Here is a 10144-nt window from a genome sequence, read left to right as displayed (position 1 = left end):
AGATAAATCGCGAGTGAGTGTATAAACAAGTGATTGACTACGCTGGAGTGCCGCATTTTGAAATTGGAATTAAAGCCCGGTTGGATTGTCTGGAAAAGATGATTTACTCCAAAATTGGCACTCCTAATTACTCCACCAATTAATCGATTTTTCCGATAATTGTTAGCTAGGGCTCTAGTTGTTGACAACCGCTACAGTGCTAGCTAACTATTATTGAAAAAAAGCGATTAATTTCCGGAGTAACTAGCAGTCCGAATTTGGGAATAAATTATCCTTTATTTTCCAGATAATCCATCCGGGCCTTAAATTTACGTCGTATTTTATATCTTCGCCCAAAACAGTAAGTACGAATTAAATTATTATTGAAGTAAATCAAGTAAACATCACTGACAAATTTGTGAAGATATTTTTAATAACTGTTAATTCGTTGAAACACAAATAATCAGCAGTTGGAGGCTTTGAAATCAGCTCGTCAAAAATTCCACTCAGTGGAATCTGAGGGATCGAAGAGCTCAGAGTTATTAAAAAGGAAGCTGGAAAGATTGAAGGAGAAGGTACAGGGAGTCATCGACGAGGCAGGAAAAACGGAGCTGAGATGAGTCTAAACAAAAAGGTTCATTCAAAAATACTTTCATATATCCAGGTATATCCAGGTAAATGCACCATAGCCTAATACTCATAGTATTTACCGATTAAATACAATTTTAAAAGCCAATGTTTTGTGTGTCTTTTCAGCGTGTGGTAAGAAAGTGCGCTTTTTGAAAACTACTATGAATTTATTTCTGTATGCAGGTCATGTAAAAGTTATATCATTCCATAATATTCCTGATGAAACATTTTTATATTTCAGTTTTTACTTATGAGGAGGGCTGAAGGTATTTATAACTCAAATAAAAGTTCAATATAAACCCATAAATATATGTTTATTGTGTTCGATCAGATTGATTCAATTCGTAATTTATCATTTATCAGTGTGCGTGACGTAAAAAAAATAATAATAATACAAAAAGGTATGCGAATAACTATGAAAATTCGATCGAATGAGAATAAATCATTCGTTATCAGAACCACCGTCGTCCGAATTAGTTCTGCCTCGAATTGTTTTTGATTTCTTGTTTCCAAAGAGTAGATTAGACGGCTTCTTTCCCTTTTCTGGTGGATTCAACAGGTCACCAGTGTATGATATTGCACCAGACTGGGCTATTCTCCACTGCATCATCTCTGTGGAAAAATCGTCGCAATTTCCGAGGTCCGTGAAGCCTACGATGTAGTCTTTTGCATTTAATTTACAAAACCTCGCCTTCACATGTTTTTTAACAAGAATTTGTAGGTGATGATCTGCAATTTTACATCTTGGACATCCATCCTTGTAAAATAAACAGACTTTCAGAGTACTCTCCGTGTCCCTGTTTCTGCTGATGTACTTTCTTCATCTCCTGTGACTTCTTCTCCCTCAGCTTTTCAATATCATCAATAGGTTCTCCAGAGCTTCAAGCTCTTCATCTAATTGACGCTCCACCTGTTTCGCCACCTCCAACATTTTATGCTGGATAACCCCCTGTTGACGATTTCGGTTTCCTCTTAAGCTCTCGCATTTTGTCTACCTTCACCTTTCGTAAATGCATTATCTTTCTTCGGGTCAAGAATTGATCCAGGAATTCATCGACTTCTGTATCTCCCGATAAGAATTTCTCAGCTATTTTCTGAACACGAAGGAGAATACAAATAAAAATCACAATTATCATTTGATAATTGTTTATATAATTGCTTAAATAATTACTTCCGATTCTTCTTCAATTTTCGCAGGAGCAGCTTGCAACAGCTCGAGGGCTGACTCAACTGACTTCAACTTCGGCACTGGTCTATTTAAAAAATGATAATTGAAAATTGCAGGAAAAAATGTAAAATATATGTTAAAAAATCAGAAAATAAAGGAATAATAATTCATTATTATATATTATTAATAAATGTCATGATTCTTTTTTAATTCCAGGTTTTTAAATCATAACAATTTCCCATTCATTGACTTAGTGGATTAGGCCTATAGGGGATACCACTTTAAAAAAAACGCGTCAAGGACTCTACCCCTTGGGTGACGTGGAAAGAGTTTCACTTTAATTATTTGATTTAAGAAAAAATAGTCAATACTGGCTAAGAATCTCCTATTGAAATAATCATATACCCATTGTTCATTTATGCTTTTGTAGACAATTTTTATGCCATACCTTTTTTTTTCATGTCAATTTGAAAGAAAAAAAATCAAACGACTCGACTGGCATTCAAATGTAAACGCCAGAAATCGCTGAATTGTGGGGACGAAACGCACATGAGGTACTTGTCCGCTGTTTTGGTGTCGGCGACATCAAAGCTTGGCAATACCTCCCTGCATCATACCTTAACACCCCACCATTGCGTGTGGCCCCCTCTCGCCCTTGGGGTAAGGTACTATGATGCCGGTGGGGTCACTCATACACCCGGAACAGAGCCTCTACTTTAGTCAATCCTCTCTGACAGACGGCGTGTCGTGAAATTAAAGAATACACAGAGTCTTATGAGTCGAGCGGAAATAAACTCAAATAATTCGATCACATAGACCTTTATTTTGTAATAATTTGTACCTGTTGAGAGTCAAGCTCTAGCGTTAAATATTTTACCCATTTAATTAATTCATAATATTTATAAATATCTCTCAATATGTCAGAGAAGTTCGATGGGTGAGTACGAAGACTTTTATATTTTATTTCGTGCTCCAGCTACTGAAACGAAAATGTCAAGGGAAGATTGTTAAGAGAATTTTTATTTGTATGGAATTATTGGAGGATTTGTCTAGTTGTATGGATTATTTAGTTAATTTTTTTTTTGTCTCAAGTCGCTACTCATTTTTAGACGTGTCGATTTTATGGGTTATTCAAGGGGACACATGGTCCACTCTATATCGTTGATAAAAAATGCAAGATAAAAATGAGAGATTTGTTGATAGCTGATGATGGTTTATTACAGACCCAAGGGTAGTGATGAAAGTGGAGACGAGGAGCCGGCACTCAAGTTGAGATTGGTGAGAATTATATAAAAATCCTTTGAATGATAAAGTTCTCATTTTCATATTTGATCAATTTAGTAATTAATATCTGGCTGAGATTGTTTTTCAAATAGTCAAAACGGAGAAAAACGAATGGTTTCTTGAAACATTTTAATTAATTAGTTGTTAATGAACAGGTTGAGGATTTAATGTGATCATGACGTGTCACTTGTTACCGAGATAATGAACATATGATTTAAATGACATTGAAAGTTGTTATTGGCATTCTCTTTGTTTTGTTCTAGCCACCAATAGAAATAAACCCAAACGATAATCAATTACAGTACAGTTATGGGCTGTGGTACAGTAAAAGATCAGTAGGTAAACTGAGTGATAGGCGTTATGCCGAAAATTTAAAGTTAATCGGTAGGTTTGGAAGTGTTGAGCAATTCTGGGGAATCTACAGTCATCTGGTGAGACCCTCGGACCTTCATCCTTCGTCTGACTTTCATTTATTTAAAAATGGAATCAAACCCATGTGGGAGGTGTGTCTGAAATACCATAATATTTTGAAAAATCCATAAACGAACACTCGATTGGATAAAATTTATTTTCTGTCAGGATTTAGCGAACAGACAGGGTGGAAAATGGGCAGTGAAACTGAGAAAAGGACTGGTGGATCGTTGTTGGGAGAATCTGGTGCTTGCAATGTTAGGGGAACAATTTATGGTGGGTGAGGAAATTTGTGGAGCTGTTGTATCTATTAGATTCCAGGTAATTTCTAATTAAAAAAAAACTCCAGGAATATTTTCATTTAGAGAAATGAATAAATCTGCAATTTTTACGATCAGGAGGACAAAATATGTGTATGGAATAAAACATCATCGGACGTTGCGACGACAGCTAGAATCAGAGACACCCTCCGACGTGTTTTACATTTACCTGCTGACGTTCTGATGGATTACAAACCCCACACTGAACGCCTCAAGTACGGCATCATCAAGAGCCAGAGTGAGGGGGTAGTAAAACCGACTTACTGATAATAAAGCGATTTTACTCGACCAATCCAGCATTTCGAGAGAAAATAACGATTACTCGTCGATTAACCATCGCAGGAACATTGAAATCAACTGAAAAGTATTGTTATTGATTTGTAAAGCCATTATAAATTGTCATAAAAATTGCTGAGACATTTCAAATCATTCTCCATCCTCAATCTATCCGGGGAGTACATTTCGAAGGCTCATGAGATTATAAAAGTATTTTTTTCAGGACAATAATATCAAGGGTAGAAGGTACGCGAATAAATCTCCTCGTTCATCCCTTCAATAAAAAAATATCTGTATTAAATGTCAATTGATTAATCGCCTGGAAATAACGACGTGAATCGTGTAAGCAGTCTGGACTCGAGAGAGGACTAGTATGAAGTACATAAAAAGACGTTATTTGGATAGTACGAAGAGAAATTCAACTTCAGCCTTGGGGATCTCTTCTCGGCATGATTATTCTTTTGAATTGCGATTCTCTTACTTGTGCGTTTTTCACGATAGTAAGGACCCAATCGTGGAGCTTATTAATTAATACAACCTCTCATCACAACCTCAAGACTATAATCGTTACCATCCCTGAAACGATCATTAGAATCAGTTTGAATTTTTAATCGCTCGTTAATTTGAGAGGCGAGTGTTTATACTTTTACCTAATACGAAAGAGAAAATGAGCTTGAAGTTCACAGATAGGGTAAGATACTCAGGCAATAGCTGACTTCTGTCACCCTCTGTGGGTAGGAGTAATCCAATTATACAAATTATACCAGCAATAAGGGCTACGAAATTTGTTTCTCCTGGAAAGAACAGAATAATTATTGTCATCTGACAAATCGTCAGTTCTAATTAAAAAAAATTCTTTTACTGTCAATTCCTCTAGATTGCGGGGACAGAGTGTATGACCTCTGCTGCCTGTCTCCCGTGTCTGGGATTTGCTGGAACGAATCGAGATCAGGTGTTCCTCGACCGGCTGTTTCACTAGTGCCTGTCAATAATCTCGCCTCAATATCTCTCTTCCCTATCACCTGAAAATAAAAAAATCTTTGCAGGATTCGATCATAAATTTTTCAGATTTATTGATACCTGTTTGGTCGGGTGCTCTTGCATCTGGATCCTGAATTTATCAACTACATTGTAGTTTACTGGGAGCAGAGATGTGTGTCTTATCACAATATCTATGCAATTTTTTGGTTTTATCGTTCCCTCTGGGTCACCCACTTTATATTTATTGGGAGCAGTACTCAGTACTAAAACAAAATTGCTGGTAATATTTAACTCCTTCGCAGAAGATTTTCATGTCAAGAATTAAATTAATTGTTGAGAGAAAAAAAAATCCTTCCATATGTTATTAAAAAATTACCTTTGAATTTTACAGGAAACTCATACGGATTGTACAACGTCAGGACTCGTTTATGTGTTGATTGATCGTCTGAATAAAATGTTATGTTAGGTGGAAAAACAAATACTGGGAGTTTCTGGGGTGTGCGTTGATGAGGCATGTCCATCAGCTAATTATCCCTTCTCTCATTCAATCATTCAAACCTGAAATCCAAATTTCTCTCACTCGTCATTCAATTTCATTTGCCATTCCCAATGTCATCTCGTTTTAATTACACCACGAGAGTTTCCTCTTAATCTTTTTCCACATCAATAAAATCCAATGAATTGGAATTTTCACCTGTTTGTCAATTATCTGACTCCAAAATTCATTGAGTCAGAAATTATCACAAGTTGTTAGAGAACGAATCACTTGATTACGAAATGAACACAATTTTCAGAGCAACTCCTGGATTACAATTACTGGTGGTCTTTGTTCGTTGTTTTTAAGTTATAGCTGCAGTATAATTAAAATGAAACACAACAGAAGATCTGGATGATCTGGACGAACGACAGTGACGTCATGACAACCCCCACGATTTTTTTTTTTAAATTGTCATTATTGCTCACTGGTGTCGTGACAGTCGTCATTTGTTGTGTACGCTGACTTGAATTTTTGTGCTGATTTGTGCTCCAGTTTTTTTCTACTGGAAATAATTTTTTTTTGGAAAAATGACAGACACGAAGGGGGACAAAACGAAGGTCGACCTGGGTCTTCTCGAGGAGGACGACGAGTTCGAGGAATTTCCAGCTGAAGGTGATGGTTTTCAAGTTTTCAATTATTGACGACTTAACCTCTAATTTGCTGATTCATATGGTGCACTTGCGATGATTTTTGCTTCCGAATGGAAGGTTTGTATTTGATAGATTTTTTTTTGATAGATTGGACAGCCAAAGATGAGGATAATGAGGACATCAGTGTCTGGGAGGATAATTGGGATGATGATGATGTAGAGGATGATTTCAATCAGCAATTGAGGTGAATAAATCGAAAGACTAAGAAGTTTTTTAAATTTATCTGTCGAGGTTGTGATTAAAAGATATTCTGGGTTGAAAAAATTCTTGAACTTTGATATTATTTTCAGGGCACAACTCGAAAAACAGAAAGGTCAAGCGGATCAAAACTCCAAGGAATGAATTGAAAAATTTCTATCTATAAATAACAATTAATTAAGATTAAGGAAATTAATTTAGATATTAAAACAATTTCTCACTTGGTTTTGAATCTATTGTATTTTTCATTAGTATACATCATGTCAAAGTCAATGAACATTTTGCAATAACAAAATCTGGAATGATTTCGATAGCTCTTCATCACAAAATCCATCCTTCGTACTATTTTTCTATTCCAACACATTCGAAATTGTCTGAAGAAATATAATTTTTCAGTGATATGGATTATCAATACATTTTTAACAATTATCATCAATATTCTACTCGTTATTTCTGCCCATCGAAAAATATAATTCTCCGAATAAAAATATTAAATACCAGAAAATCAAATAAATCTTATTCTCAAAAAAATAGACAGTAAAACGAACAGTAAAAATATTCCACCCATCGAATAAAAAAATTGTTAAACATGAAATAAACTCTTCCATATTAAATAATCTTCCAGTGCAATACAAAAATTGTTCGTCAACGAAAATCCTTAACAATAATTTATATACAAAATCAGGTACTCACCCCTCCCGCCGTAGTCGGTTTATCCCTGCAAGCGGCGAAAAGTTCAGAGGCTGCAACATCGAGAACCTGAAGAGCAACATCACAATTAACTCTTCGAGATCCAAAGGACCTGACGAAGAAAGCAATCATGTTAGTGAGCTCGTCCTCTCCAAAGACGGTCTTAAGATCGCCATAGGCTTTTCCCACGAGCCCCTGCACCACCCTCTCCTCCAGGTCTCCACCCCCGTCCTCCCCCTCGTCATCATCGATTTCCAATTTGAAAACCTCAGAGATGCCTCCCAGGCAGTCTTGAATTACACCCTCAATGCAGCTGCCAAAGAACAATTTAATCCACCTGACGACAGCCTCTTGCCTGATAGTACTGGAGCTCTTAATCCCCGCGAGAATTTCACAGAGAATATCCAAGAGGGAGCAGGTAATCATGAGCTTCGAATCGATCTCGTCGAGTTCCTCGTCGTAGGGGGATTGTGCTGTCTCCCACCAGTGGGCCAGGAGCTCAGAATCTCCACTGCCTTCGATGGTGTCGACTGCTTCGTACGCAGTATCAACGGTGCAGTAATCGATTCTCTCGGCGACGAGTTGCTTCAATTCGTCGGCGAGATTCTTCGTCTTTATGTCCTCCACGAATCTCCAGGGGATATCAGCGAGGGGCATCAATGTTGGCAAAGCTACCTCTTCCTCCTCCATTTCGAATCCAGGAACGACTGTCCTGAGAGTATTAAAAACTCCAGTGACTGTTTTAGCGAGGAATCTATCCAGCCGAGGGGCGACGGCATCAGCTTTTTTCCCTCCACCACTGCTGGGTCTCAAGAAGTGTCTCAACTGTGCAGAATCCCCGAGCCTCGCACACAGCATCCTGAGGTAATTCTCCATCTCAACTCTCCCCCCATCTGGCAATCTGATCTCCGAGACGACCTCAGCATACTCAGGCACCTCCTCCAGAGTCCCATGAAGCTGGACAAAATCCGAATATTGCCTTCTGGTGGTGGCAGTGGTGGTCTCGAAGAGGTCCTCGCCATGCTGCTCGATATCATCGAATTGTATGCAATACAGGAGCTGCTGTGATCCATCAGGCGCGGTGCAAAACTCCGTCCAGGGGATGGCCAAGTTAGTAAATTGATTTCCTTCGTAAAAAACGTGGGACTTTTCCTCAGGTTGAGGTGTAGTTGCTGAGGACTTCTGTTGAAGTAGACTCCTGAGTCTAGCAATTGTCGTGGCAAAGTCCGTGGGCTCTTCGTAAATAGGAGAGATACCATCATCTTCAGGATCCTCAATTTCCTCAGCCCAGAGGCCCTTGGGAGAGGATAACCCCTCCAGCGACAATTCCCCACGTTCGGAAGCTGAGTAAACTGCCCCCTCTGGCTCTGTGATCTCGAACGTCGGGGGAGCTTCCTCGAAGGCCCTGGGGATTACTGGAGCTGTCACTGAAGTGATCCCCACCGTCAGGGCTTTCGAGACCAATCCATTCCTCTTCTCCGAGGCCCTGGAACATCCTGTGGACTTCAGTAATTTCAAGACGTGTGTGAGCAGACACTGAGGATCACTGAACTCAGATACCGTCTTCAGGAGGCGTTTGGCGAGGACTGAAATCAGGAGTTTGCAGGGGAGAGAACTGGTTAGCTCCCACTGGAGGAATTCCCGGGCAATGAGTGTTACCATTCGGTGGAGGGTGTGTTCCAGAGCCACTGATGACCTCGAGCCAGGATGGGAGCACCTGTAGGCGTCCTCCAGGTCCTTCGAGCCCTTCTCAATTCTCTTCAAGGATCTTCTGTATTCTTTCAAATGCAGCAAAAGAACGTCCATCAGTTTGTGGGTGATACGGATCTCGTTGACTCGAGACAATTTTCTGGAAATCATCCTGAAGAGCTGCTTCAGCAGGTGCTTGGACTCGTTCCTGAAGGTTTTCTCTGATGTTATACTGTCGTACCAGGTCGATATGTATTTGTCATCGATATCGGACACCAGTTTTACTATTGTTGAATCGTGAATTTTGTGGGACCTCGAGGGAGAGGTGGTTAAAGGGGTTGAGGAGTTGGCGGGAATTTTTAGTCGGGATTTCAGCCATTTGGTCAGGGGCTCGATGTTCAAGGGGCTGGTGGCTTTCAGAGTGTATTTCAGAATTATACAGCTCAGCCAGGTCGAGACCGTAATCAGGATCAGGGACCAGATCAGGGGGATGTAGATCGGGAGATTTGTGAGGGAAAACCATTGCTCCAGGAGCAGACATAGACCAGCTGTCGAGATGCTGAGAATCAGCAGGAGTTTATTCACCCAATTTATTGGAACTATCTTCTCCATTTTAGGAGATGGATTATGGGATTATCTTTTGGTGTTCGGGGGGTGAGTTTTGTCGATGAAGTCACATCTGAAAGGTTCAATTAAAAATTGAAATTGTAGAGATAATTCATTGGAATGATTTTCACTGAATTTATCCATTGTAGAAATAAATTGAAGTGAATACTAAATGAATTGTCGGAGAAATTCGAAAATTAAGGGATGCATCAACCCTTAATTACAAATTGAATTACAATAATCACGAGGACAGTGTTTTCAACAGAAAAATTACCGAATTATTTATTATTTAGTGTTGGTATTCACTATTCTCTTTTGAATTACCTTAACATGCAGCGGATGCGATGAGCAATTGAACCAGTTTAATCACTTTATGTACTCATTTTTTGGCATTATGGGGGTCTTATCACACGTCAAACACTAATATCGATTGCATTTACATTTGTGACAACAACAGGTGATTATGCGCATCGTCACTACATTTTACATTAAAAAAATGACAGTGACAAAATGATACATTTAATTTAAGAGTATTCCGATGACACTCGATGATTTTTAAGTACTCGTCACTTACAAGTGTTCAATAATAATTTATTGTTGCAGAATTGTTTTGCCAAATTGATTAATTCACCGGGACAATAAACTCTTCAGTTGTGTAAAATTATTATCATTGTTGTTGGCTCATTCGTCGATTATTGCCGAAAAGTATCGATACATCGAGGAG

General features: G+C 38.7%; 4 protein-coding genes and 1 long non-coding RNA gene across 5 annotated transcripts; 2 read left to right on the top strand and 3 right to left on the bottom strand.

Moving 5' to 3' along the window:
• Nucleotides 1–904: 904 nt before the first annotated feature.
• LOC105266848 (uncharacterized) lies at nt 905–1862 on the bottom strand. Its single transcript, XR_892194.1, has 2 exons — nt 1781–1862; nt 905–1703 (listed from the first exon to the last, which is right to left on the bottom strand). It is a non-coding gene; the product is annotated as an uncharacterized lncRNA (long non-coding RNA).
• A 630-nt stretch (nt 1863–2492) lies between these two features.
• eIF4EHP (eukaryotic translation initiation factor 4E homologous protein) lies at nt 2493–4204 on the top strand. The gene is made up of 5 exons (XM_011305283.1): nt 2493–2714; nt 3001–3055; nt 3325–3564; nt 3641–3793; nt 3871–4204. The coding sequence occupies exons 1-5, from the start codon at nt 2695–2697 to the stop codon at nt 4057–4059; spliced, it is 657 nt and encodes a 218-aa protein (XP_011303585.1). The 5' UTR covers nt 2493–2694; the 3' UTR covers nt 4060–4204.
• A 135-nt stretch (nt 4205–4339) lies between these two features.
• Nucleotides 4340–5964, bottom strand: LOC105266844 (motile sperm domain-containing protein 1). Its single transcript, XM_011305279.1, has 6 exons — nt 5744–5964; nt 5426–5607; nt 5149–5312; nt 4931–5090; nt 4719–4862; nt 4340–4644 (listed from the first exon to the last, which is right to left on the bottom strand). The coding sequence occupies exons 2-6, from the start codon at nt 5568–5570 to the stop codon at nt 4613–4615; spliced, it is 645 nt and encodes a 214-aa protein (XP_011303581.1). The 5' UTR covers nt 5571–5607; nt 5744–5964; the 3' UTR covers nt 4340–4612.
• Nucleotides 5965–6019: 55 nt separating this feature from the next.
• Nucleotides 6020–6871, top strand: Sem1 (Suppressor of exocyst mutations 1). The gene is made up of 3 exons (XM_011305281.1): nt 6020–6199; nt 6325–6421; nt 6528–6871. The coding sequence occupies exons 1-3, from the start codon at nt 6115–6117 to the stop codon at nt 6577–6579; spliced, it is 234 nt and encodes a 77-aa protein (XP_011303583.1). The 5' UTR covers nt 6020–6114; the 3' UTR covers nt 6580–6871.
• LOC105266846 (uncharacterized) lies at nt 6657–10116 on the bottom strand. The gene is made up of 2 exons (XM_011305282.1): nt 9745–10116; nt 6657–9493 (listed from the first exon to the last, which is right to left on the bottom strand). Exon 2 carries the CDS (start codon nt 9424–9426, stop codon nt 7117–7119), a length of 2310 nt encoding a protein of 769 aa, XP_011303584.1. The 5' UTR covers nt 9427–9493; nt 9745–10116; the 3' UTR covers nt 6657–7116.
• Between the last annotated feature and the right edge of the window lie 28 nt (nt 10117–10144).

This window comes from Fopius arisanus, unplaced genomic scaffold (genome assembly GCF_000806365.1).
Source record: "Fopius arisanus strain USDA-PBARC FA_bdor unplaced genomic scaffold, ASM80636v1 scaffold00042, whole genome shotgun sequence".
Lineage (NCBI taxonomy): Eukaryota > Metazoa > Arthropoda > Insecta > Hymenoptera > Braconidae > Fopius > Fopius arisanus.
The sequence above is the reverse complement of the archived record's forward strand: the minus strand, read 5'-3'. Positions and strand labels throughout refer to the sequence as shown.

Bases quoted from the DNA above. Each gene is read 5' to 3' on its own strand.
- eIF4EHP (XM_011305283.1), top strand. From the start codon at position 2,695: ATGTCAGAGAAGTTCGATGG. The intron at 2,715-3,000 runs GTGAGTACGAAG...GGTTTATTACAG, and splicing joins ATGTCAGAGAAGTTCGATGG to ACCCAAGGGTAGTGATGAAA. The intron at 3,056-3,324 runs GTGAGAATTATA...GTTTTGTTCTAG, and splicing joins CGGCACTCAAGTTGAGATTG to CCACCAATAGAAATAAACCC.
- LOC105266844 (XM_011305279.1), bottom strand. From the start codon at position 5,570: ATGGACATGCCTCATCAACGCACACCCCAGAAACTCCCAGTATTTGTT. The intron at 5,313-5,425 runs GTAATTTTTTAA...ATTTTGTTTTAG, and splicing joins GTTTCCTGTAAAATTCAAAG to TACTGAGTACTGCTCCCAAT. The intron at 5,091-5,148 runs GTATCAATAAAT...TTTTATTTTCAG, and splicing joins AAGAGCACCCGACCAAACAG to GTGATAGGGAAGAGAGATAT.
- Sem1 (XM_011305281.1), top strand. From the start codon at position 6,115: ATGACAGACACGAAGGGGGACAAAACGAAGGTCGACCTGGGTCTTCTC. The intron at 6,200-6,324 runs GTGATGGTTTTC...TTTTTTTGATAG, and splicing joins CGAGGAATTTCCAGCTGAAG to ATTGGACAGCCAAAGATGAG. The intron at 6,422-6,527 runs GTGAATAAATCG...TATTATTTTCAG, and splicing joins GATTTCAATCAGCAATTGAG to GGCACAACTCGAAAAACAGA.
- LOC105266846 (XM_011305282.1), bottom strand. From the start codon at position 9,426: ATGGAGAAGATAGTTCCAATAAATTGGGTGAATAAACTCCTGCTGATT.